This window comes from Fragaria vesca, linkage group LG6 (genome assembly GCF_000184155.1).
Source record: "Fragaria vesca subsp. vesca linkage group LG6, FraVesHawaii_1.0, whole genome shotgun sequence".
Classification (NCBI taxonomy): Eukaryota; Viridiplantae; Streptophyta; class Magnoliopsida; order Rosales; family Rosaceae; genus Fragaria; species Fragaria vesca.
The window spans coordinates 24,881,497-24,907,249 of record NC_020496.1 but is presented as its reverse complement, the minus strand read 5'-3'; the positions used below and the strand labels follow the sequence as shown (position 1 = coordinate 24,907,249).

Below are 25,753 nucleotides of genomic sequence, written 5' to 3'. Positions count from 1 at the left end.
GACTTTTGTGGTGACCTTGACTAATTCTGCGTCTGATGGTGTATTGTCTATGGATACTGTTAAGAACAACATGCTTAACGAAGAAACAAGGAGAAAAGTTGTTGGCATAGACGATGGGCACAGAAGAGCTCTTGCTGTAAAGGGTAGAGACAAGAATTCAGGTCTAAGGTTTAGTGGCACATGTCACTACTGTGGCGAGAAGGGCCACATAAAGCGGATGTGTCGAAAGTGGAAACAAGACAAAAAGAAGGGCAACTACCAAGATGATGAAGATAATGGCTTTACTGCTACTGTCTCCGGGGAGCTTCTCACTGTTCAAGAATGTCTGTATGTTGGTGACAAAGGTCATGATTGGTTTGTGGATATCGGTGCAAGTTGTCATGTTACTTCCAACTTGGAGCTCTTTACCACATACGAAGCAAGCAACTTTGGGATATTGAAGATGGGTAATAGAGGCTGGTCCAAGATTTCGGGAATGGGAGACATTTGCATTGAGAATGATCTTGGTTACCATATGACATTGAAGGATGTAGGCACGTTTCTGATTTGCGTGTCAACATATTGTCTGCAAGTGCTCTTGACAGACAAGGTTTTCACCAGTATATTGGTGATGGAAAGTGGAAGCTTATGAATGGGTCGTTGGAGGTTGCTAGAGGAGGTCTGTGTTGTTCCTTGTACAAGACACATAGCTTGGTGTACAAAGATGACTTTGAGTGCAATGGGTGATAATTCTTCGGGCGTATGGCACCAGAGTGATGGCCATATAAGGAAGAAAGGCGTTCTGAAAAAGATGTCCCAAATTTCCTTTTCCAATGGTTGTTCTGACTAGGAAGAAGATGGTCAAGAGTTGTTCCACCACTGGGGACATGGTGATGAGTTGTTCGATCAGGGGGAGCTGCACGCTCCAACCACGTAATTCTGCATCAAGTCAGCTTGGGCGGACTCCTGGTAATGGAGTCGCGCCGGTGTTCCTCCCTCATGGTCTGGAGGGGGAGATTGTTGGGTTTCCAGCCCATGTGTTTTTCGTAAGATGTTTCGTCTTAGAGTATGATGTTCCAATAAGGAAAGTAAATCCTTATTGATGATGGTGTACCTGTAATCTTGTTGATTACGGAGAAGGAAGGAGGCATTATTGCCTACCACTAATAGGAATAGGATTCCTATTTGGTGAAGAGATCTAAAGATCCTTATGGCTATATAAGGAGAGGTTTAGTTCTAGGTCTTGTATCGCAGAGACGAAGACCAAAGTGTGTTCCATTCTCGGTTAGAGGGTGAGAGAGGGCAGAGAGGAGAGAGATAGGAAGAGAAGTGAGAGAGTCTTTGTTTTCTTATTCTTTCTGGTGTACCCATTATTAATATAGTGGAAGTGTTTTCTGCCGGTGGATGTAAGCAAAGGTTTTGCTGAACCACCTTAAATCTGTGTTCTTTGTGTCTTATCTTTGTGGTTGTTTCTCTTGGTTTGCTGTGTTCTTTTGGGGTTCCTTGACATACATAATTGGCCGATATCACAACATTTTTTTTGTCGCCCATTTGGATTGCCTTCTTCTGCAAATTTCATGGCGATTGAAAAGGTCAAGAAACCCCATACCTCCCTCCTTACCCTGAGGTGCTTTTTCTCTCTCCTCTCAACATCTCTGTTGAAATCTTGGTTGCTTGCTCCTGAATTTCAAATTTTTTATAATCAAGTCTTCCTATGGCTACATGTATCTGCAGGTTTTTGGCTTATGTTAAGCACTCAATGAAGTATTGGATATTTGGATAGCATGGAGAAGAAAGGCTTGGCAATTCTTCTTTCATTCTGTTGAAGTAGCTTCATAATTGGAAGTGGAGCTCTGTCTTTTCACCCATTCACCAAGTATTATCCTCAGATTGTCAGATCTTGTTTGCTCAAAAATGGTCTCGGCCGAAACGAGGCCGAGATCCTTGGCTACAAATGTCTTTCTGTTGTGCGGGCGTGCCAACTCACGGCCGAAATGGCCAGGCGAGGTTTTGATTAATTTTGCGCCTGATCTGACTTCTTTCAAGTGATTGTAGGCCGAGAAAGGAACCGTCTCGGCCTTTGGGTTCTCTTGCCTTTGTTGCAAGGACTTTCGGCGTTTTCACCGGTAATGACTCTATTTTTTTTTGTTTTCTAATAAAGATTTGCGAAAAGTAAAGTGCAAAAAGTAAAAGAACAAGAATCTAAAAACAAAAATTTAAATTGCATGAAATAATTGCAAGAAATTTAAGTGCATGAATTTAAAGACGGGGAAGAAATTGCATGAAAGTGAAGTGCGGAATGTAAAGAAAGCGAATAAAAAGACGAAGAGAACTATGCTAGAACATGAATAAAAAGATTGATATTGTAGAGAATTCGTAGAGAATTTGAAGTGTTTGGGATTGTATTGAAGTGTTGTTTGTGTTGGTCGGGGACCTTTTACAAATGATCTATAAGGTTCTATATATACAAGTCAGAAACCCTAACTAGTATGTTTCTCTACGTCATGAAATCTCTTGGATATCCTATTTTCTTTCTTGGGTCGAATCGCACATGAATGTCCTGATTTGACTGATGTCTATGATGCATATTGCTTGAAAACCTTGACCTGATTGCCTCCTTGTTGAGACTCTCCTTCCTAAATGAATTCATGGCTGAGATCGTTGCATGGGCTTGGTCGACTTTTCATAGCTATTGGATTTGGCATGTTGTATACATTAGTCCGACCATATTTTCTCGTAACGCTAAAACACCCTAATTCTCAGCCAAATGATCGAAATACACTTTAGTAACATTTTGAATATTGGCGTGTTAGCTCAGTCTTTTGGCTCATCGTTCTTCTCAATTTATTTCCCTCGTCCCGGCCGTAATCCTTAACTCCATACCCTCGGCCGAACTATCAATCTCGGCCGAATGGCTGAAATACCATCACTCTCGACCGAAATACCACTCTCGGCCGAACGGTCAAACTACAATCTCAGCCGAACGGCCAAACTTCACTTCTCTCGGTCGAGTGACCAAAACCATTCCCCTCTAATCTCAAACTAGCAAACCAATTTGGCAATCTCTACGGAATGCTAAATTTAGGTGCAAACAGATCTTAACTTGGAATCTTTATGTGGATATTTTGGTTGTGATTGGTATAACTAAATCATTTCTTTATTGCATCCATGTAGGACTGTTTAAATTGAGTCATGTATTTGTTGAGTTTTGGTTGTGATTGTTGAGTTTAATTGATGATTAGTTAGGTTTTTGATACTATGACAACTGCATTTAGTCACAATTCTTTGGCTGGAGTTTTTTTTCTTATGATGGAATGCCATATTTAATAGTTGAGTGCGGCTATTGGGACCTCTAGATTTGCTCAGTGTACCTCCACATGTTTTGACTTATTGGATTACAAATATAACCTCATACAAAATGACAATAATAGACATTGAATTTCACAAAAAAAAAAAAAAAAGATTAGTATTCTTCCATTTTTTTTTTTTTCAAGTTAACGATACAAAATGTGAGGAGTCTATAAACCCTAAACTTAAGTGCAACCGTTGCTCAATTGCAAAGAACTACTACACCAAATGGAAGAATCTCCATTGATGAAGACACAATTGGCCTTCTTAGGGTTTTCTTCTAGGTCAAAGGTTTCTAGGTTTTTAACTTTTTTTGGAAACATTAATCTGAATAGGTCATCGTTATTCTACAAGAGAAAGAGTTTGCTTTAATATTTCATCAGATTTGCTTCATGTATACCTATTTTCTTACTTTTGTAGTTACTAACTTACTATATGTTCGGTCACAAATACCACTTTGCTGTTTTGCAATTGATTATGAAAACAATTCATGATTTAAATTTTTTTAAATTGTTGTCATTGAAAAATCGTTCTTACAACTTGATCAAATAATATAGGTTAATGACATTCTATGCAAAAAAAAAAAAAAACAACAACAACAACAAAGAATTGAGGTTGCAGAAGAGGTTTTCATGAAAAAAGAAGAAGAAGAAAAAAGAAATCAAGCAATCAAAGTCTGAAATAGAAGTTTTCATGCAAAAAAGAAAAAAAAATTAAAGTGTGGGAGGTCTAGAGAGCGAATAAGAGGTATAATGAGTAAATTATTGAAATATATATGAATAACAAACCTAAGGTTATTTTTAGAATTTGAAAGGAGGTCTAATGAGCAAATGCTGTAGGACCCTTGAACTTAAGATATAAGGTATACATCTATCCAAATTTACACAAAAAGAATGAAAGCAAGTGACTTTTGACACTCTAATTGAAGGACAATAGGACATACACAAAGAGCATAATATTCCTCCACTAGGACCTCCTACTAGGGGGAGTAAGACCACTTACTGGGGGCAGTATGACCTCTTACTAGGGTTAGTAAGGGTATATGACCTCCTATTGGGGTCAGTAGGACCTCCTACTAGGGGTAGTAGGGAATTTGTTGGGGGGTCCTATTAGGGGCAGTAGGGGGTGTGTCGGGGGGTCTATTGGAGGCATTAAGGGGTCTATCAGGGGCAATAAACATCTATTCTTCTTAATAGATCTCATCCCAACATGAAAATTACATTATAATAGAGCCAAGTCATACAAAAATACAAAAGACCTAAGACCTACCTTAATCACTGTACAAAATTACAATACCGTTTCACCCTCATTATTATCCTCATTACCCCAACCATACAGATTTCCTCCTTTGTCACAAAGAACATCCATTAAGGAATTGCATATTCACTTCATCACCCACATAGTCAATAGCACTGCAGTAAAGCCTCAACCTCGCAATACCTATAATCACATTTCAACACCAATAACAATGATTAAAACGAAACATATTATGCTAATTTATTCATTTCAAACATATGTGAATAGCTCTAGTTCATCTAGAGTACCATAAATATCATAAACATCATCAATTTCCTAAAATTACTGAAATGAGGTTCAGACACTATACCAATGACCAAAAGAAGCACCCCATCAATCTGTCTCTGCTGAAGTACAACTTCTTTGCTAACCCATATCCATCCAACACCTGTTTAATGGAATTATGTCATTAGATCACCATCAATATTGTATATTGAATGATTCTCCACCATAATTCATAATAATAATCCATCAGTAGTGTTCCCCTGCTTGTAAAATCTAGCTTCTTTCTCTTATATATTTCTTTTGCATATGAGAGACTCTCATGCATACTTGGGATTGTTGATTTTGAATTGCCAGAGAGTAAATTAACAAACAAAAACAAGTGTGAGTAAATAGATACACATGAACCAGAAGCAGAAGTGCCAAATTCCTTCATCTTTGAAGCTTATGGATCGAGCTAGCTGAGCCAAAAGTTTGAAATTAAAAAAGAGAAACCAACACAGCCAAATTAAATTATGATAAACAAGAAAGAGCAGCGGCAATGCATTGAATCAAAAACTGAAGACAATGTCGAATCATCAACCTATCTCAATCTCAATTGAAAATCAATGAATTTTACCCAAACTTTCGAGGTATGTGATTTGAATATGAGACTATATTATAAAGCACATAAACCCAACCTCCTCAACGCCAACCCCGTCGCCGCCGCAGAGGTCTGCCATGATTTCCTCAACTTCGAGGCCAACGACAACCTTTGAGGTAACGGAGATGGATGAGAGGCACTATTTCTGGACCTGACCTCGTCGTTGTTGGCGGTTTCTAAAGGATTGGTCATCAACGGAGGCCTGGATCTGACCTTCGAGGTTTCCAACGGGTCTGTCGTCGTCGTCGATAGTGATGGTCGTGAAGCCACAGATGAGACCGCTTCAGACGTCGGCGATGTTGTAGTGGCCAGAGTGAGTTGAATATGTGTGATCGACGACGGAGATCTGAGTTTATGGAGAGAGAGGAGAGTCGAAGACATCAGACATCAGACGGAAGGAGGGGCAGTTTGGTCAAGAAAAATAGAGAAAAACTGAAATATTTGGCTACTGGGAATAAAGCTTAAGAGTTCGTATGGCTAGTGGGAATTTTAGAATTTTGTTTTGTTAATGGAAAAAAAATCTCTAAAATTAGGATTGAAGGGAATTTTTCCCTTCTTATAATGGTCTATTGTAATTTATTTAAATCATGAAGGGTATAATTGTCTTTTTCCTGTTTAAGTTGGCTCTTGGGAATTTTAAAATCTGATTTTGTTAGTGGGAATAAAATTATTAAACAGACATTGTCCCTAATTAAAAATCATTACAATTTTGCGAAAGCAATACATCCACAAACGGGAAAATAACATCAAAAGCATCATGAGAATAAATAGCTAATTTGGCTTCTTTAGCTAGAACATATGTCACCTAATTAGCTTCCAGTCAAACTTGAGTAATTGTGGCTGAAGCCGCCTGTTATAGAAGCTGTCTCTTATCCGAAATCAGAAATCTTAACTCTAATAAATCAAGTGACTGACCTAAATGCTATTTAGGTTCTTAGACTGAAATAAAGGATCAATTTGTTAAAGGGTGTCATTTGTTAAATGACAGCTATGGAAGTTGAAATATATTTTATTTAATTCTCTTTTCTTTTTTTCTTTTTTAAGATTATACGGTATTCTTAGAAGTTATTTAGATTCATAGACTCATCCGTGCCAAAACAAAGAAAGCAATATCAACTACTGCCTCCGTGCAAACCCTAGCGAGAGCTTTCTCTAAAACCCTAGTGCGCCCCATCGCATCTCCTATCACCGATGTGGCGATGTCTCACCCCAACCCTCTCCCATGACATGAATTGACGCTGTAAACGCCAGCTTCGCCGCCTCTTTTGCCTTAAGCCCCCGACTTGGGGAAAATTGGAGGAGGACTAGCTCATCGATCCTCCCATGCTCCTCTTACTCGCCGTCCAGTAGATACCTTCACATTTAAGTCCTACTTCCTGCGCACATCATCAGGTTCCTCATCTGTTTGGACTATTTTCTGTCTTGAGCCCTTGGGCCTGTGGCTTTGGTTGCCCGGCTGCTATTGGGTATGTGGGCTTGGTGGTGGTCTTAGTCTATCCACTACCCGCCTACAGAAACATAGGAGCATATATATAATCCATATATAGCAAAGAAGAAAGAACAAAATGTCAAACATCATTACAGGTTGATACATATTGGTGTTTGGTTCATATTTAGAAATGGAATGATGTTTTCTTTCACTGTCATATATAGCACTAGCTGAACCTAACTATACTGAATTATTGAGAGCACTTATTTCTAACGTAGGCCATAAGGTACTTGGCTGATTGATCAATTTCAGTCGTTGCAGACACTACTATTATTGGTCTTTTATGTTGTGGGGACTAATCTTCTAATCATCTAAAAGAAAATTGTGGCAAAGAGCCAAAGATCAAAGGGCGGTCATATTGTTGGGTGCCAGTTCGACACCAACACGATAAGCAAAATATAATCACAAGATCTAACTCCATATAATGATGGTTCTTTCTTTTATCCCAGAAGAAAGGAACAAAAACAAAAAGATTGATTTTTATGGGAGAACTTAAATTGACTTTGGGCTAATTAATTGAGTTATCTGGTTAACTATTTGAAGCAACTTGCTAGCTCATGATACTGAACTCAGTGAACTGGGTTGGATCTTCAGAAGGCTTAAACACACATTGAATCAAATAGAAGAGATCAACTTCCATCCATCGAATCAAACGAGGAAAACTTAATTGATGTGAGCAAGTTTGGATCATTCAGATTCAGACAGATTATTGCAATATGAAGATAAATGTAGTGCCATTGCGGCTTTAAGTTTGTTGACAGGACAATATCGACACAATAATGATGATAGGCCATGAGCAACTCTTGTGGTTGTTTAACAACGTTTTCAATCATTCTTACCTAGCTTTCAATGTACTAGTTGAGTTTAGCTGTCCACATGTTTGAGCTGAACGGCAAACATTCATATAAGAGTCTCTTCATATAATATGCATGTGGGATGATCGGACTCATCGGATCGGAGTATTCATGAGTAGGGGACAGGGGTCGTCCGAGCTCCGGGAGGGACAAGGCCAGAGAAGAGAGGTGAAGGATCCTTATCACGTGACACGTGGCGGGCCCTGCAGGACACATCAACGTCGTCGTAGTGTTTGGTGGATCTGCTATCTTCTTCTTCGACCTTATCCAGCGGCATGGGATTGAAGGGGGTACACATGTCGACACTCATGTCCCAGTCAGCACATCGGGGCGGCTGGCTGGCTGGGCTTTCCCGAAAATTTGGCTCGCTCTTTTGGAGTATCCTACTTTTCTGCTAAGCTGCCCCTGATCCACCTACACTTTTGCGATGTCAAAATCCAAGTGAAACAGAAGGCACTAATAAACATTTTTTGGCTCCTTGGGTTAAGGATGGGTTAAGGAGAACAACAATGGCGGTCTCCTAAAGCAAGATATTATATATAAAAATTATGAAAAAAAAGAAGAAGCCCTCATCACTTACGATTTGTGAAGACGACTAAAAATGAGAATAGCTGATCATAATCAGGGCGGAGCCAAAATAAGGGTTGGTAAAGCTCAACCCCAATCAAGTTTTTTAGAGTTAAAAAAAATTTTAGGTATATTATGTTCTTTATATATATATATATATATATATATATATATAGGGCCCTTTCAATGAAGGATCTCTATTTTTTGTCATTTTTAGGGATAAGTCTACACTATTAAATCTGTTTTTTAATGAGCTTAGATGGTTAAGATTAAAACAAAAAACTTAACACTTATGTCAAACCTACACCGTTCAAGATTATTAAAAATAAATCCCTCATTTTGATGAATTAACGATCACCAAATTTTCTAAAAATTTGTAGAAAATTTTCTAAATCCCTCATTTTTATATATATTATTTTTTTGTTCAATCAAGCCCACCTAACTTTCGGACTAGCTGTGCATCTCCTCTCTTTTTTATACGTGATTACGTCTTTATTCTTCAGTTTTTTAGTTCCTCAGTTCATCAATCGCTCTTTCTTCTAGTTTTCTAGTCTTCTTCTTCTTAAATCTCAAAAAATCCAAATTTTTGGGGAAAATTTTGTTGAGTTTTTAAATTTGTCTTTGATTTCTAGAAATTTCTTCTACTTTCATTGACGCCTATTTTTTTTTTAAGACTTATTAACATCTATTTGAATTCTTCCATTTTGCATGGTTGTATTTAAAAAAAAATTTAACCTTTGGCCAAATTTGAAGCCCAACCCATTTTCAGATCATGGATCCACCACTGATTCATAATATTAAAATTTAACCACATTAAGGGTTGAAGCCCCAACCTCTAACAAATGGAGAGGTGGATAGCATTTCCACATGCATCTAACTAGCTTTTGTCTTTTCTTTTCAAAGATGATCTCTAATAGTGCTTTAAATTAACCCTAAAGAACATTCTAGTAAGTCGTTAAAGGTGATTATTACCATTTGTAACACGTTTGGGATCGATTATATTGGTTAATGGTGGAGTAAACAAGTCTATGAGTGGACTAGAAATTCTTCATGCCCCCGTCATGAAGTTTCTAATTTATCCATGCCGCTCACATGTAACAATACAAATTACCCCAAAATAAACTGCCAAAAAGAGAGAGGTAAAAATTAGTTGGATGGCTCCAAAGCAGTGAAGCCATGTTAGCCGTTAGCTTCCATTGCTGAATTTAGCTCTATTAAGCCATCACCACCTCTTCGTCTTCCCACAAAGCGTCGTCTCCGTCTATAAAAAAACCCTCAACCACCTTGGCTTCCCAGAAAGACCTTTCTTTCTGCGTATTCGCTCATATCTTCTCTCATTTGTTTCGCTTCCCAAAATCTCTTTGTAACAGTCGTAAAGCTTGGGTAGTTCATTGTTACGTGATCGACTCGTACGGCCTGCTATAGCTGCCTCGGTTGTTACAAGAGATAGATAGATTAGTTAAAGAATCATGGGTTTTCTTCACAAGCTTTGGGATGAAACGCTCGCCGGCCCCGCACCGGAGTCCGGCCTCGGCAAGCTCCGTAAGTTCGACACCTTCTCCAACCCGCCCTCGGCCCCTATGGTTGCTGCCGATGAGGCGCCAGTTGTCACTCGGAGCATTACTATTCTTAGGACTCATTCTTCCAACCTTGGAAACTTTCCGGTGGATTCTGGCTCCCCCTCCGAGTCTCCCACCACGCCGGGAACGCCGGTCTCACGTAAGATCAACTCCATGAAGTCAACTTTAACATGTTATCATGCTCGATCTTATTTGTTTCAGATCATGTAGATCTTACGCTCTTTGTTTTCGTGAAAATTTTGACACTAATTTACTTTTTCATGGATTACTTAAACCCTCAATCAGAATCAAGTTCAACATGGTTTTCTTTCTATCCAGTTCAAGTATTTGATTTTAACTTTCCTTCTGTGCCCTTCTGGTTTTACATGCAGCGGGAACAGCAACAAGAAACTTCAGGAAACTAACAAGGAGAAAATCGTCCACTGATGCATTGCAACGCGCCGAACCTAGAAGTCCGACTGGTTATGATTGGTTGTTTGCTTTTTTAGTGTCTAGAAGGATAATACATATCATATAATTCATATTACAAATTAGAATTCTCTAATTTGGTTGAGCTATTGATATAGATCTAGGGTTTAGATAATTAATTATCATTAGAGTAAAAGCTGACCAAGTCAATACCCGTATATAATAAGCATGCATGATAATCTTTTGAAAATGACATTGATTTTCTAATTTATACAGACTTATATGTCTGCTCTTTTATCATTATCATCGAGGTAACGAGTCAAGAAAGTTTAACATATGAGACTGTTCGATAAAATAAAAATGTCCGTAGGATGCCTCTCAAGTAGGATAATTCAATAGGAGTACTAAATAAAAACCAGTATCAATATTGTTTGACAAATATGGTTCAATGTGTATTGCAGGATGGTGATTACTGCATTGGATCGTTGAGAGAGATTGAGGAAGGAATGATGACGTCGACGGTGTTTTGCTTCTAAGTATCGGCCGGCAAGTACTACTCCAGACTATTGTACATAGAGAACCTTTGTGGGAACTGATGCATATGTATATTATTGTAAATAATATATAGAGAGATCGATCTAGTTTGTGTATCTATAACAATAAGGTGGTTCGGACGAGGAACAATACGTCCTGGAACCAATGCATGATGCTAGCTAGCTTCTTGGAGATGAAGAGGGAGGAAGTAGGAGATGGTAGCCTTCTTTTTCACTTCTATCTGTTGTCTTCCAAGCTTTTCTTTTGTATTTTGGTGGCGTTGATCTCTTGTACATATGGATGTGTTTTGTGTGTGTTTGAACATGAACATGCCCCCTGCCCCCTCTCTTTCTTCAATGAAACTCCTTGAGCTTTTATATCATTTGAACTAATTAATCGTCATCTTGATGTATTCAGAAGTTGCTGCATTTCTGTAAAACAGAAGTTGATTAACAAATGGGCATATGATGCATATGAATGACATTTAGAGAAAGGGAAAATAATATATATGATCTCACGAGTTGGAGTTGGGACATAACCGAAAGGGAAAATAATGAGAAAACAAAACTTGAAGCAGAAGATATTTAGAGGCCATTCAATAAAGTTCAAGCTTAGTTCACTTTCTCAATCAGACAAACATCATCTTGAACTGTTGCAATATATATTTTCAGCACCTCCTTCTGTAATGGACACACCAAATTTCTCCTCCAAAGCCTTCCATCATATATAATTTCAACCAGCACCAGCTGCTTCATTTCAAGCATTGTTGGATCAGATAATTATGCATATTGAGTGAAGTAGTCCAGTGCACTAACTAATCAGTTTACCCATTCAAACAAAAGCATCAAGTAATAAAACTGATTACATTTGTCAAAGCACATGGACGATTGAATACATTGTATATTGAAATTAAATACTATACATCATACCATTGAATTTGATAAGATATCCTGAACCTTATCTCCATTAGTCTTTCCATTATTTCTTAATCACTAATATGGGGTATCAATCAACAGAAACATGATGACTATATAATCAAAGTCCAGTGGTCACCCTAATTTGTGACATGACTTTGTCATAATTTGATATCAAGAAGAAAGTCAAATTCTGAAAGTTATATTTCGGACCATTTTTCCCCCATATCGATACACATCTTCGTTCCCATCACAACCCCTTAACCTTAGTGATTTTGGTGGGATTGAATGCAATTTGTCTATTTTTCCTTTTTTCTTTCTTCTTGATATCAAGTCATCACTTGACAGAGAAATTTGATGGAGATTGGAGGTTTGGACATGCGCAGCTGATGGAAATTAGGAGTTGAGGGGTGTTTTTGATGAAATTGAAAGAAGAAGGACTAACATGATGATCGACCTAAAGTTGATAGGGGTAAACTGAAATTAATCCTAATTAATACATATACCGATTAAACGCGTTGTATATATTAATAACAATATATAAATGAGCCTAGGTAAGATGAGGCAGAACTTTTCTCATTGTTTCTGATGTGGTACTCTGCATAAGTTATGGTTTTCCTGCTGAGTCTCGGGGTCTAGGTACTTGGTCAGAATCCTAGCTGAGTTCCTCTCATCGATACATGCACAAGTAATAACTGGTTAGAGATCGCAACCGGGGTGACCTGGTTTTTGGCTCTCCGCTACTTCAGTTAGCGATGTGTCGCTACTTGTAAAAGTACGGGAGTCAGGTGAAAACTGAACTTATCTTTTTAGAAGGTGTAATTTGGTTTGTCATATATATAGGCTTCCTTTGGGAATCATGCCAGTACCCCTCGATGTGGGACTCGTGCGCATTGGCAGGGTTCACTGCCAGCCAAAGGAGAGGCTTGTGGCTTCTACTTGGCGGCTCTGATGGGCGTGCATGGGTCAAGCCTCTGTTGCCTAGACACCGAAGGAGGTTCTGACGGTGGTTGTTAGGGTTGCAACTCAAAACTAATTTCTTGTCTGTTTTAGATTATTTACTTCTGAAAGCTTTAGGTAAGTTATTCTAGTGTATCTAGGATTTTTGAAGTTTATCCTTAGGAGTAAAGGTTAAGGATTCCTGCAATAATTCTAATCTTATTGTAAGCTGGACTAATTGTGAGTCTATAAATAGGACCTTAAAGCCATAGTATTAGGTGCGATGTGATGACTGTGGATCAATTAAGAGTTCTGAATATTTGAGAGTTGCAAGCTTTGAGAGTTAGAGTGATTAAAGAGCTCACCCAAGTAGTAGATTTCTAAGTCCTAACCTAAAAGGATCCAAAGCATGATATGTCTTGGACTACAAGCAACTGCGATCATTAGCAATTTCCGCAGTTGTTACAATCATTTGCAAAACACAACAAGCCACTGCTATCAAGTAACACTTCTAGTAGGGTAGCCACCAACAAAAATCGTAGAATCACGAAAATCTATCAATTTATCAAAATCTCGAGTCCTTGAGTAAACGTCACAAAATGCAGCCTAAAGATTGATCTAGTTGTTGTAGCCTTATATTCTCAAACCAAAAATTTAGAGAGAAAGGTATGGTATCAGATGTTAAAGTAAGACATTGTGTAAAGAGAAACTATTGATGATAAGTCTAATTACACTAATGTTGATTATTTAGTCGATGGCGCATAAATTCATAATTAATATATGATGACACTTACTCTGATATGTATAGTAATAACTAATGAGGATTGTTTGCGCTAGGGTTTCCCCTAGGTGAGACACGTGGACGCACGGGCGCGGTCCAATCGCTCGCCTCCTGATCGAGAAAGGCGGCGGTGGCACTTTGTTTTGCCTAGGTCGGAGGCAGGATTTCTATATCGTCAAAGGTGCGGGTACGGGTGTGGATCTCTGCGTGGTTTTGGAGGTACAGAGGTCGGCTCTTAACCATGTTATTTTGTTAGGGTCGCCAGTGGCTTCTTAGGTGACGTTGGCTTGTTTTGAACGGGCTTCTTGATGGAGATCTCCTTTGCCAGACTAGGTTTCTTTGATCAATTTGTTGGAGTGCGACGACGGTGGCTCTACTTGAGTCTTTGATCGTGGTGGTATAGTTTGAGGCTTAGCTCGTCGTCAGCTGCTTCAACGGCGGTCGAAACAAGGCTGATCCTTGTCTGGTTTTAGCTGAGAGCAGAGCATTGTGCCGACGTCTGTGTTTGTCGGGTAGAGCAGTTGACGGTAGATCAGACTGAACTCGGGTTTGACTACTTGTTGGTTAAATTAGAGATTTGGTGGGCAAGAAGATGATGATGGTGTTACGGTGGGGATTAGGCCGGTGGTCAGATAATGTGGCGTCGACAATCGGGAATAGATGGTGTCCAACTTTGGGTGCCAAAAATAGTTGGGTATGGGTTCTCTTTGGGCCTGAACTCTAGGCTTTCGTTTGTTTCTAGGTCATAGCCTTTGCCTATGATGTATCCTTAGTCATAGGCTTGCTTGAATAAGCGAGCATGATACGATTAGTGAGTAATTCTATCATGCGTTCCATTGTAAGTATTCCTTACTACTTCTTATTGTCTATTTGTACATGGTAGCGGAAGAGCGTATAATGACTGCTCTAGCTTTTGTTTGTTGTCTCATTTAAAATAAATTGAAAATTTGCATTAAAAAAAACTAATGAGGACGGTTATTAAAGAAATACAACAGTCGCGACCTACTTTGATTCAAAACTAAGGGACAAGTAGAATTGTTCTCTCCACAAGGTGCCACAGTTTTTATGAAGACAGAAGTTTGCATTCAATAGATGGCAGTGACATAAAATTTCATATTGTTCTGACAGTTATATGAACACATGAAATAGTAGGTTTCGGGTCCATTCAAGACCAATTTGTCGTAGCCACTATCGTAGACGCCAAAGTTTGGAGACATCTGACATTAATCAAACGATTCAGGAGAATCTGCTACAACCACATTTTGATCTCCTTGATTGTATTGGAAAACTGGGAAACCAAAATGTTAATCATAGTTATACTTCTGCAAAAATATATTAATTGAACAACAAATTGAAATTATTAATGGGGAGCCCTTCTAGTGAGGGCCCTTAAGTTGAGGACTTGGTGATGACTTTTCAGCTTATCCCACATTTCGATCTTATATCTACATCTTGACCGTTCAGTTTATAGGTATTTATGAGTATATCATTTTTTTTAAATTTTCAGTTATATTGAAAATTGTTAAGACATTCATAAGTGTGATTTATCAATTATGAATTTAAACGGTTTACATTTGACAGATTTGGTTCGTCTATTAATTTGATCTAATTTGTTATTTAACGAACACCAATTTGGGTGAAAATTTGTAGAAATGATCTACTCATATAAACCTAAAAACTGAACCGATAAGATGTCAAAATGTGATCGAAAATTGGGTCTTTTAAACCATAAACTGAAAAGTCCTCAACTTAAGGGTCCTCACTAGAAGAGCTTCCGTTATTAATGAATTATGTAAAAAAGTAACCACGATAAGGAACCTCGAGTGTTGGTAAAAATCGAATATGCTTGCCATTTTTAGTATATATGCACCTAAAATTCATTAGAGAACTTGCTTGAAATCTGAGGACCAATAAACGAAAATTTAACCGAAATTTGTACAGAAAGACCAACTAATAACACAAAAAAGTGATATATATACACATGTATAGTTCCATTTCAGAGCGGGACACCGCTTTGAAATTAAAGTGTGGTGCTCCTCATTTCATTCACTTTTATGTCACATTTTATATCTCCATCGTTCCGTGTCTAGAACATAGTGTGTAGATCATTCCTGCAAAGTTTCATCCAATTTGGAAAACTATATATATAAGGATCAAAGTACTCACTTAACTCATCTCCGACATGGAAAGCTATCCTTTCCCCATCAGCCCAAGCTCGGTAATCGAATCCCGGGGAATTCCATTGAGCCTCACCTCCGACAAGCCTTCCGCCTGTTTCTTGTCCGGACACCATGCTTGCAAAAACGACCGAAAACGCTATCACGATAAGAGCAGCAGTACTACTGCATCGTGCCATAGCCATTTCAAATTGAACAAATTAATTAACTCTGAACATATATAAACTAGCTGTAGCAGTACGTTAACTTATGGCACAAGCACAAAGCACATATATGTAGATTCACATACATATATATTGTTTCGGCCGAAGGCATAATATGATGGTTAAATAACGCTTTGGCCATAAGATTGAGATTAAATTCTACCGCCAGTTGATATGTCCGAGGTTCTTGTCGCTCACTAGACTCAGCTCACGTACTAATATTACTAGAGAAACACACACTTCAGTACTATTATGGGGTTGTTTCAATCTGTCAATTATATTATCATTCATAAACTAATTGCAGTAGCAGTAGAAAACTATTTACAATAGTCAATACCACGAGAAAATTGTTTATCAATCTATGATGACCACAACCTCAATTAATTCCATCGCTCTTGAGTTCAACTGCGGCATAGTGCAAGCATGAAAAAGATGCATCCACTATTAATTAATGAATCTGTTCCATGCCAAGTGATTCTAGAGCAGCACAACCAAGATCCTCAAACAAGTTTAATTTCTCAAAGTCGATGACTTTCATAAAATCCAAGTCTGTCTTATGGGCATAACTTTATAGGCTTATTGCATAATCGGGTTAACAGATAACAAATGGTGAATTGAACAAGCCAAGTCTCATGTGTTTTATTGCGTTAGGTTATAACGAGCAATTATTTCTAACTATAAAAGCAGAGCCGTTCTCTCCGTATATTTCTAGGGTTAGGGTTTCATTAGGTTTTTGAGAACGCAACTACGACTTCGATTTATGCGGTGGCGGCGAGACTGGCTTCATCCTTGGCTCTGGCCGAGGGCCGAAAAAAAGGTTGCATGCGCCCTTTGTAGGGTAAGGCCGTAAGGGCTTGAGATAAGCCGAGGTTTTTATGCCGGGTCGTCTTTTGACGGCAAGGGAATTCATGAAACATATTAGCATCATGGGTATGCTCAGGAACGTTTAACAACTGGATGGTACGCTGCAGCTGAAGGAGGTTGAAGGGAGAAGGGTGTTGTTCACTATATCGAACCCGAAAGAAGGGTGTTGTTCACTAAACATTATTTTCTATATGGGGTCTTCTCGTCCTCCTCCAGCCCTAGCTTCTGTGTGCATGAGAATGTTCGATCCGACGGGGGTGTTTGCTAGGAAACTTGGTCTTTAACTGTTGTGGGTCATCTCTGTTGCCGGTTATTGTTTTAAGGGAAGCGGGACAACAACGTACACCCTCGTAGCTAGGCAGGCCATTCTGAGGGAGTTGCCGGAGCCGGCACTGTTAGAGTTATATCTAATGTGGACTCAAGAATAACACATATATGAAAGTCCAACATATATAAACATCTTGTGAAATAAGTAAATGGGTTAATCGATAATACTTAACTTGGATATTTATCTTAGTAATCTGATTAGATAAATACAAGAAGTTTGAGATAACACAGAATATATGTTATAGTTATCACATAAGGTAATTGATTGGTTTATTAGAGTGACCTTGTGAGATGGGACTCTAAGTGAACTTGTCAATATATAAAGGGGTCCATGTGTAAGCTAGAGTGAACTTGTCAATATATAAAGGGGTCCATGTGTAAGTTCATTCTACGTCTGTAAGTTTTATACTCACTGTGAAGAGACAATCTGGAGAATTACACAGAAGACTTCCTCTGCTCTAGCTTGATGGCGTTGTACATGAACAACCAAGGTTGGTGCTTCAAATCCTTATACATGTTTATATGTTCTTGTTTTGTTGAAACATGATACAATGTGTTTATGTCTTTATGTGGTTTACAGTTCAATAGGCATGGGAGGAGACGACTAGTATCATTGGCCAGAGACGAGGTCATGAGGAGGAGGAAGTTATGATCTCTCCTAAAAAAGTTTGGTTAAGTCTCGATGTGAGTAAGAGTAATCTGAACTTAACCCCTACCAGGATAAGTTTGGCCAATAGAGAAACTCCGGAGCCAGGAAGGGAGAAGCGAGGACTTCTTGCAGGTGGCAAGAATAAGCATCTTATGGTGAGAAGAAGAAGTTTGAGGAAACTAAGGTTACCTATTTGCTTGCTTATTGCTACCTTATGCGCACGTACCTATTGGGCAGGAGAAGAATAGTGAGCATAGCAGATACATTATTAATATGCTTTAATTATTAGGTTATTAACTGGGTGTATTGATCAAAGTTTCTTTTGTAGATTCGGTTTATGATCAAAAGCCCATCTGAAACATAGATTTTCAAAGCCTAACCTAAAAGATTAATCCCAGCATGAACAAGCAACCACAGTCATCAGCAGTTTTGACAACGTAGTTGTTATCGTCATTAGCAAAGCCACCGTCGTGGTTGCAAGACTTCTAGAAACTAAGCCACCAACAAAAATTGCAGAATCAGAAAAATCTAACAATTTATCAAATTACTAGTCCTTGAGCAAACGTCACAAAATGCAGCCTACAGATCGGTCTAGCTTGTGTTGTCTTGTATTCTCATATCCATTCAAAATTTAATATTGGATGAGACATTTTTCATTATGGATAGTAAGAACGGACGGTTATTCCTTATATTTTGAATAGTAGAAGTATTCTCTCCACAGGGTGCCATATAGAAGCTTTGCTTTCAATAGATGGGAGTGACCTTAAATTTCATATTGTCCAGACAACTATATTCACACATGAAATAGTAGGTTCCGGGATCATTCATGACTAATCTGTCGAATCCACCATCATATACACCATAGTTCGGGGTTATCCGACATTGTTCAAACGCTTCAGGAGAATCAGCTACAACCACATTGTGAATCCCTATGTCGTACTGGAAAACTGGAAAACCAAAATGTTAACCACAGTTATACTTCTTAGGGAAAAAATAATTTTTATTCAATAACAAATGAAAGTAACGACCAGTGTACAAAAAAGCAACCATGTTAAGAAGAAACCTCGTGGATAGTAAAAATCGATCAGCCTAAAATTTTTTAGGGTATACACCCAAAACCCTGAATATGCATGCCATTTTTAGTAGATACATAACTCGCTTGAATATTTGAAGACCAATAAAAGAAAATTTTACCAAGGAACGTAAATGAAACTAAGAACAGAAAAAATCCAAAGAAGTGACATATACAAGGCAAATTGAAGTTGTGTGCGGAAGATTACTCACTTAATTCATCTCCGATATGGAAAGTTATGCCATCAGCCCAAGCTTGGTAATCAAACGCCGGAGAATTCCAAGCAGCCTCACCTCCGACAAGCCTTCCGCCTGTTACTTGTCCGGACACCGTGCTTGAAAGAGCAGTAGCCGAAAACACAATCACGAAAAGAGCAGCAGTACTGCATCGTGCCATGGCCATTTCTATTGAACTCATTAACACGAAGCACATATATGTAGATACAATGTTGTAAATATATATTGTTTCGGCCGAAGGCATAATAACTGTGTAGGTTAGATATCACTTTGGCCATAACGTTGAGATTAAATTCTACAGCCAAGTAGAAGTAGATATGTCCGAGGTTTTTGTCAATCTCTAAACTCATCTCACGTACTGTACTACAAGAAAAACACTTATTTATTGTGTGAATAATTACCTCAGAACTAAATCGAGCATATAACTTCATAATGTACGAATTTGGGTTAACAAAGTCGAACCGAATAATTAGTCGACCAAAATGTGTGGTGGTCGTGGCGGAATGCGGCCACGGCTGGTCGATGTGTAGTGTTAACCTTGTAAATGTACTTAGGTCATTTGTTGCTAATCTCTACCCTATAAATATGATGTAATGGATTTGTTCATGATCTATCAATTGAATACAAGACGTAGACATTCCTCATTTTCTGCGTTTTTCTCAACTGCGCTTTCAATTCAATAATCTGTTAATACATGTAGAATCAATTGAATTGCCATATCGCGTACTATATTGGTCTGTCATGTAATAGAGTATGCAATATGACTCATATAGGATGCACAAAGTGAGGGCGTTTCAATCATGATTGAGGAAGCCGTTTCCGTAGAGGCAATTGTTTTGGTGGAAGGTGGCGGAGGAGGTGAAACACATCATCTACTTCGTCTATTGTTTGCTCAGTCGGTCACAGTCACTTTTGCATGGTCACAATAAATTGAATTTCTTCGTTGATCAAGTTTATGATATTTCGGAGTGTATGAAATCTTGCTTTTAATGAAAGCTAGTCCGTATCTATGAATATGTGAATACAATAGGGAGTCTTGTTATTCAGAACAGGTGTTTGTATATATTCTCTGAATAGCTCTTTCTGTCGACCCCTCAGAGGTGGGCTATTTTTGTGCCAATGACCAAAGTAAAACACTGCTAAACAATGAGCAATGAGTAGGAATATAAATCATAGAATCAACAACACAATGGTTATAAAATCCAGCGCACATATTAACCTCGGGGAGAAACCCACCACAGACACATTCCATCCAGCTACATACATGCGTGTTCAGATGTTCTCGTTTATATTTGTGAAAATAATCTACCTGTAACTTAGAACCTGACGTCGTAAAAGTCGGATTAGAAACGACTAAAACGAGCACAAGTACTGGTATAAATGACTATGATCGAAACGCGATTATTCAGAGACACTCTCTTGGTGGGTAATGATCAGGCATGTCGTCCAAACTACACTGTATATGGAGATAGTTAGGAAACTGCACTCATTCATTCTTTGGCTCTAGCAACAAACTTCATGCCGCTTTCACATAATCCTTGACACATGAAATAGTAGTTGCCAGGACTCGTCAAGATCAATGCGTCTTGGCCACTCGAATACACACCAAGGTTTGGAACCAAATTGCATCGATCATAATCGTCCTGGGAAGCTGCTACGACGACGTTGTAAGAAGATGGGTCGTACTTGAAAACTGGAAATAAAAAAATCCCACAAAGTTAGTAAGTTACGTTTCACCCCAGTCGACTACAACTTCCCAGCAACTCCATGCATATATATATATATATATATATATATATATATATGTGTATATATATATATATATGCATGATATCTTGATCATGATAAAGCTTAAAGCCTTTAACACATATATAACCAACATTCCAACATTGAAGATCCAAGTGATATTGTTACAACTAAAAGCAAGAAATTCACCAAGGAAAAGTCAGTTTCATCACTTTCATGACTTGATTTCATTTTAAATACATGAATGCGTGGATATATATTAAGCTCCAAGTACTCACCCAATTCATCTCCCGCCCAGAAGCTCATGCTATCAGACCAAGCTTGGTAATCGAAACCTGGAGACTCCCACTTAGCATCTTCACCTCCAACAACCCATATGACTCCTGATCCAAACACCATGCTCGGAAAAACAACCAACACCGCAATCCCGATTAGAGCAGCAGCTTTAGTTTTGTATCGTGCCATGGCCATTTTAGTTAAACAAATGAAGCTGATTCTATTATTGACACTGCAATCCCGATCGACCTCTGTAATGATGGGTGCGTTAGCAGTTGCGGGCATAAGCCTATATTAGATACTGTATGCTTGTTTTGGCCGAAGGCATATTTTGCTTATTTCGGCCACAACGTTGAGATTACACTCTGATACTCCCTATGTTACGTTTCTTGTTGCTACATTTTCAATAATGGTGAAGAGAATAGAAAGAAGACGAAGAAACAGGATCTGGTGTTTGATATTATTCTCTAGGTAACTGTACAATGCTAGCTAACTAGCTAAAACTACAGAAGTGAGAGAGTACTGCATCCATTTATGCTTAGTGCTAACTGTAATCCTAGTTAATCTTATGGCTCCTCCACTAAGTCACCTTCTTCTCCAACTGGCTCTTGATGTTTAGCTTATATCTTTATATCGATTATTATCCTAAATCTTGTCATGACTCATGAGTACTACAAAACAAACAACTATGTTAATTGGTGTTCATGCTTGGAAGCAAGGTTCTAAAACAGCGCTCAAAAGATTAATCGGGGATTAATCGGATTTGTATTTTTGTATTTATTTTATTTTTTAATAACAAATAATTCTATAAATACAATTAAAATAGGTATTATAAATACAATTAAGAGGACACTAGTCGGTTTTTAATTTTTTTAGCGCCCAGCTCTGCCTAGCACTGCCCAACCCCGCCTAGCACTGCCAAGCCCCTCATAGGCAACCGCCTAAGGTAAACGATTTGGGCAAAATCGGGTCGGCATGGTCGCTCCGAGCGCCTAGGCGCCGCCTAATCGGCCATGTAGGCTGATTTTTAGAACCTTGGTTGGAAGACTTCTCACAAGGAATTTAGATGCGAGTGCAAAAATGTCTGTATATGTAACACGATTCTTCGCTAACATTTTTTTTTATCAAATAAACAACTAATATGCTACAACGAGTCTGTTATAGGATAGACTTATGCCATTAGACCAAACGGTATCGGACGATTCCTTGTTAACATTATAGCAAAAAAAAAAAAAAAAAAAAAAAAAACCCTACGGTGAAAATAACCAAAATGTACCAATAACTTTACGGGTCCGGGCTAATCCAACTGACCCATCTCCGACATTCACTAAAAAGCCTGCAAAAACTTGACGGCTCAACCTAGTGAGAACTTTCGCCTAAACGTCTTAACTGTCTGGTGTTCGAGACTTGTCTTGTACACCATAACTTCAACTTTTTGTCCAAGGCACAGACAAACGCTTCGAAGTAGATCATACAGGTGGGTGGCTTGGTTTTATTTCGTTTCAGTAAATCAATGGGCTTCGAGTTTGAGTGCTTCATCCAGTTCACGAAGTGAAACTAATGCTGTGTTGCTTATGTATTAGGTTCAGTGTCTTTTTGGGACGCCAACCCAAGTGTTTGTATTAATGCCGCTATGAAGTAATATCTGTGTTTGTGTTTCTCAGGTTCTGGGTGACTCCTGTTAACTATGCTTTTTTCTAGATTTTCGGGCCTCGGCAAGCAGATGATCAAGTATCTCACAAAAGGTTTCTGTTTGGAATACTTGTGTTTCATGGTTGGTTCATTTTTTTCCAATTTGCCTGAGCCCTCTATTTACATTAAGCTTGTGCTGTGTTCGTTTTTTTTAACTTCAAGTCATTTTAATTGTTTCAGTTTTCATATTGATCTTTATGCATAAGAATGCACTTGTTTGATATATTGATCTTTACTCTTTAGTGAAAATGAAACACTAGGGCTTTAAAAAGTGTTCCCTTTGTAAAACAGAAGTGGCATGTTGGAATCCATTGTCCTCCAGGCTCCAGCCAAGAAATCATTGTTTCCTTCCTTGCACTGAGATCTTTGAATAGGAAATGGTCACTCTGTTTCATGACTTATATAGTGGACTAATAGAAGTTTAGTCTAATGTAGTGTGTCTGTCTTGGCAAATGGTTAGAAGTTAGAACCTGGAATTGGTTTATTTTGGATTCAGGCAACTTATTTTTACCCTTTTGTTTAATTTGAAGTAGTAACTGAAGTTGAAAATATTTAAACTTGTTGTGAACTGATCGGCATACTTTCTTGCAGGTCCATTGACGTTTTCACCAAAGACAGGGAACGTACATGCAAGTTGCAATTATTTTTCCTGTACTTCGGTTAGCTTCTCGCGAGTTTGCTTGTCCTGAATTGACCTCTGTTTGGTTTCCTATCTGACTCTGAATTTTTCAAGTCACATTTTCTTTTCAGAAGCCTCATTCTTTCTCTACAACAACTGCGCATGAGGAAAGGAACAATCAAGCAGTAGAAGAGTAAGTTGCTTTTTCTTTCGAAAGGATCCGTTTTGGAGTTATAGCACAAAGCTTGGCAAATTACTTCAGTCACCAGTTAACGATATGGAGAGATAATTGACACTTTGTTTTACACTAGCTCTTTCTGGTGCTGTGATGCACCATAACTGTGTTACTGAAGACTCCCTTTTGATTCTGCAGAATATCTGTAATATTTGTTGATAACGATAGGGAGAAGCATGTTATGGTTCCTGTTGGAATGTCTATACTAGAAGCTGCTCATGAACATGATATTGAACTTGAAGGTAGCAGTTCAACAGTTGGTTATCTCTGATAGTGTACCACCTGACCAGTTTGTTTTAATGTGATTTTAGGAGCATGTGAAGGATCTTGTGCTTGTTCTACATGCCATGTGATAGTGAGAGTATGTAATTTGAAGTCTAAGTTTACTCAGTATTCAGTAAAAGTTGCCTTAAAGACTTCCATTACAAGTTGTAGTTTCAGCTAACCTTCCTAGACTCTTGGCTAGGATATGGAGTACTACAACAAACTGGAAGATCCCACTGATGAGGAAAATGACATGCTGGACCTTGCATTCGGCCTCACAGAGACGTAAGTCCCTAGACCAAGGAATTAATCTGCAGGGGAAATTGTATCAAACTAGTTCGCATTCTTATAAAATGACATTTTGCAGGTCCCGTCTTGGTTGTCAAGTGATAGCCACACCTGAACTCGATGGAATTTGCCTTGAACTGCCCGCTGCCACACGGAACTTTGCCGTTGACAAGCATGCCAGAGCCACTTAGAATTCTTCAGATGGAGTAGCAGCACACACATTTTGAAGTAGCAAACGGAGCTCTTCAAACATTGCCGCATGTCTCTACCCTGGTAGGCTCTTGTCTTAGACACTGCCATATTCAGTTGATGAAAACTGCATGAAATTTTTGTTCCATACTTTGTTGAATCTTCCATCACCATATTCAGTATTTGCTTACAGATTACAACGGATAATGACATGTTTGGAATGGGATTGTGACAGCCAAATTTCAGTTTTACATGTATTCCGTTTGTTAAAAAATCAAAGCTTGTTCTATTAAAACATTTCATATCATTCCCGTAAACTCAACTCTATACAATATCAGCTAGTCGCTCACTGTTGGTTAGTTAGCCTAAGTTTGAATGACCAAGGTTAGCATCCAATACTGGCCAAAACTCGAGACATAAACTTGCTTGGGCCGCATAAAGCAAAGGTCTACTCCTCCAATGGTATGATAAGCCCAGTTCTTGAGGCACAAATGGCGCCTGAAAGTGTTCCGGTAATTGCAAAAGCTGTCGGACCACTCTCCAGCCACCCACCTAAGACCTAAGCCTGCCCCTTCGGTTTTTGTGGCCTCGCCGACAGGTGTCGGTCACCGCCGATTACTCCACCAAAAGGTGACCCGGTGACTTATTGACACGTAGGATGCTCCAACGAGGGTGAGCTGCCGTGAACAACCCGACGATCCAAAATTCAGAGTTTTCAATTATTTCAGTTAAGACCAAGACTTGGTACTCTAGGACTTGCCCCTTCTATCTCATCCAAATGACTTTTGTACCCTCGGGGGCTCCGATCTCCAAACCATGGAATATGGAGTTACAATTTTCTTGGTGGAATATTGACCGGAAAATTGTTCTCGGGGGAATTAATGAATTAACCCCTGTATGGTCATATGAAGAACGAAGACATAGTTTAGTTTTTGTTTTTTGTTTTTGTTTTGTTTCAATGGATTAAAACTTTAACTCTAATCACTGATTTAAGCGACTTCTATGTTTAGAGTGTGTATATACACATAAACTCACACGTTATGTTTGACGATAATCACTAAAATGTGATATTTATATAAACATCATAAAAATTATCACTTGATTGACACCTCTGCTTCTACCCCCAAAATGTTTCGAGCCCGGTCCCCCATTTAGTCTTCCATTCGACACAAATTTTCACCTACCAATAACCACGACTTCCACGGGAGATGCAGCCCCGCTCAATCCCACCTCCAAGAGATTACGGCGACTAGTCACCAGAACAACCATGTACTTCCACTTTTCAAACCCTAACCCACGAGAGAGAGAGAGAGAGAGAGAGAGAGAGAGAGAGAGAGAGAGAGAGAGAGAGGAGAGTAGGTA

General features: G+C 38.7%; 4 protein-coding genes and 1 non-coding gene across 7 annotated transcripts; 2 read left to right on the top strand and 3 right to left on the bottom strand.

The window, feature by feature from the left end:
* Positions 1-4,526: 4,526 nt before the first annotated feature.
* Positions 4,527-5,955, bottom strand: LOC101309365. The gene is made up of 3 exons (XR_184993.1): positions 5,526-5,955; positions 4,934-5,011; positions 4,527-4,767 (listed from the first exon to the last, which is right to left on the bottom strand). It is a non-coding gene; the product is annotated as an uncharacterized LOC101309365 (transcript).
* Positions 5,956-9,641: 3,686 nt separating this feature from the next.
* Positions 9,642-11,724, top strand: LOC101308693. 3 transcript variants are annotated; one of them, XM_004303676.1, is made up of 3 exons: positions 9,642-10,117; positions 10,350-10,430; positions 10,848-11,724. In XM_004303676.1, exons 1-3 carry the CDS (start codon positions 9,868-9,870, stop codon positions 10,853-10,855), a joined length of 339 nt encoding a protein of 112 aa, XP_004303724.1. In that variant the 5' UTR covers positions 9,642-9,867; the 3' UTR covers positions 10,856-11,724. The 3 variants fall into 3 exon arrangements, with proteins under 3 accessions (XP_004303724.1, XP_004303723.1, XP_004303722.1); XM_004303675.1 differs by having other exon boundaries at positions 10,350-10,449; XM_004303674.1 differs by having other exon boundaries at positions 10,350-11,724.
* A 6,794-nt stretch (positions 11,725-18,518) lies between these two features.
* Positions 18,519-19,248, bottom strand: LOC101292042 (stellacyanin-like). Its single transcript, XM_004305723.1, has 2 exons — positions 19,059-19,248; positions 18,519-18,721 (listed from the first exon to the last, which is right to left on the bottom strand). The coding sequence occupies exons 1-2, from the start codon at positions 19,246-19,248 to the stop codon at positions 18,519-18,521; spliced, it is 393 nt and encodes a 130-aa protein (XP_004305771.1).
* A 1,324-nt stretch (positions 19,249-20,572) lies between these two features.
* Positions 20,573-21,299, bottom strand: LOC101291745 (basic blue protein-like). Its single transcript, XM_004305722.1, has 2 exons — positions 21,107-21,299; positions 20,573-20,775 (listed from the first exon to the last, which is right to left on the bottom strand). Exons 1-2 carry the CDS (start codon positions 21,297-21,299, stop codon positions 20,573-20,575), a joined length of 396 nt encoding a protein of 131 aa, XP_004305770.1.
* Positions 21,300-22,491: 1,192 nt separating this feature from the next.
* Positions 22,492-24,545, top strand: LOC101308397 (2Fe-2S ferredoxin-like). Its single transcript, XM_004303673.1, has 8 exons — positions 22,492-22,581; positions 22,769-22,849; positions 23,388-23,455; positions 23,547-23,608; positions 23,789-23,892; positions 23,962-24,011; positions 24,117-24,199; positions 24,282-24,545. Exons 2-8 carry the CDS (start codon positions 22,792-22,794, stop codon positions 24,391-24,393), a joined length of 537 nt encoding a protein of 178 aa, XP_004303721.1. The 5' UTR covers positions 22,492-22,581; positions 22,769-22,791; the 3' UTR covers positions 24,394-24,545.
* Positions 24,546-25,753: the final 1,208 nt, after the last annotated feature.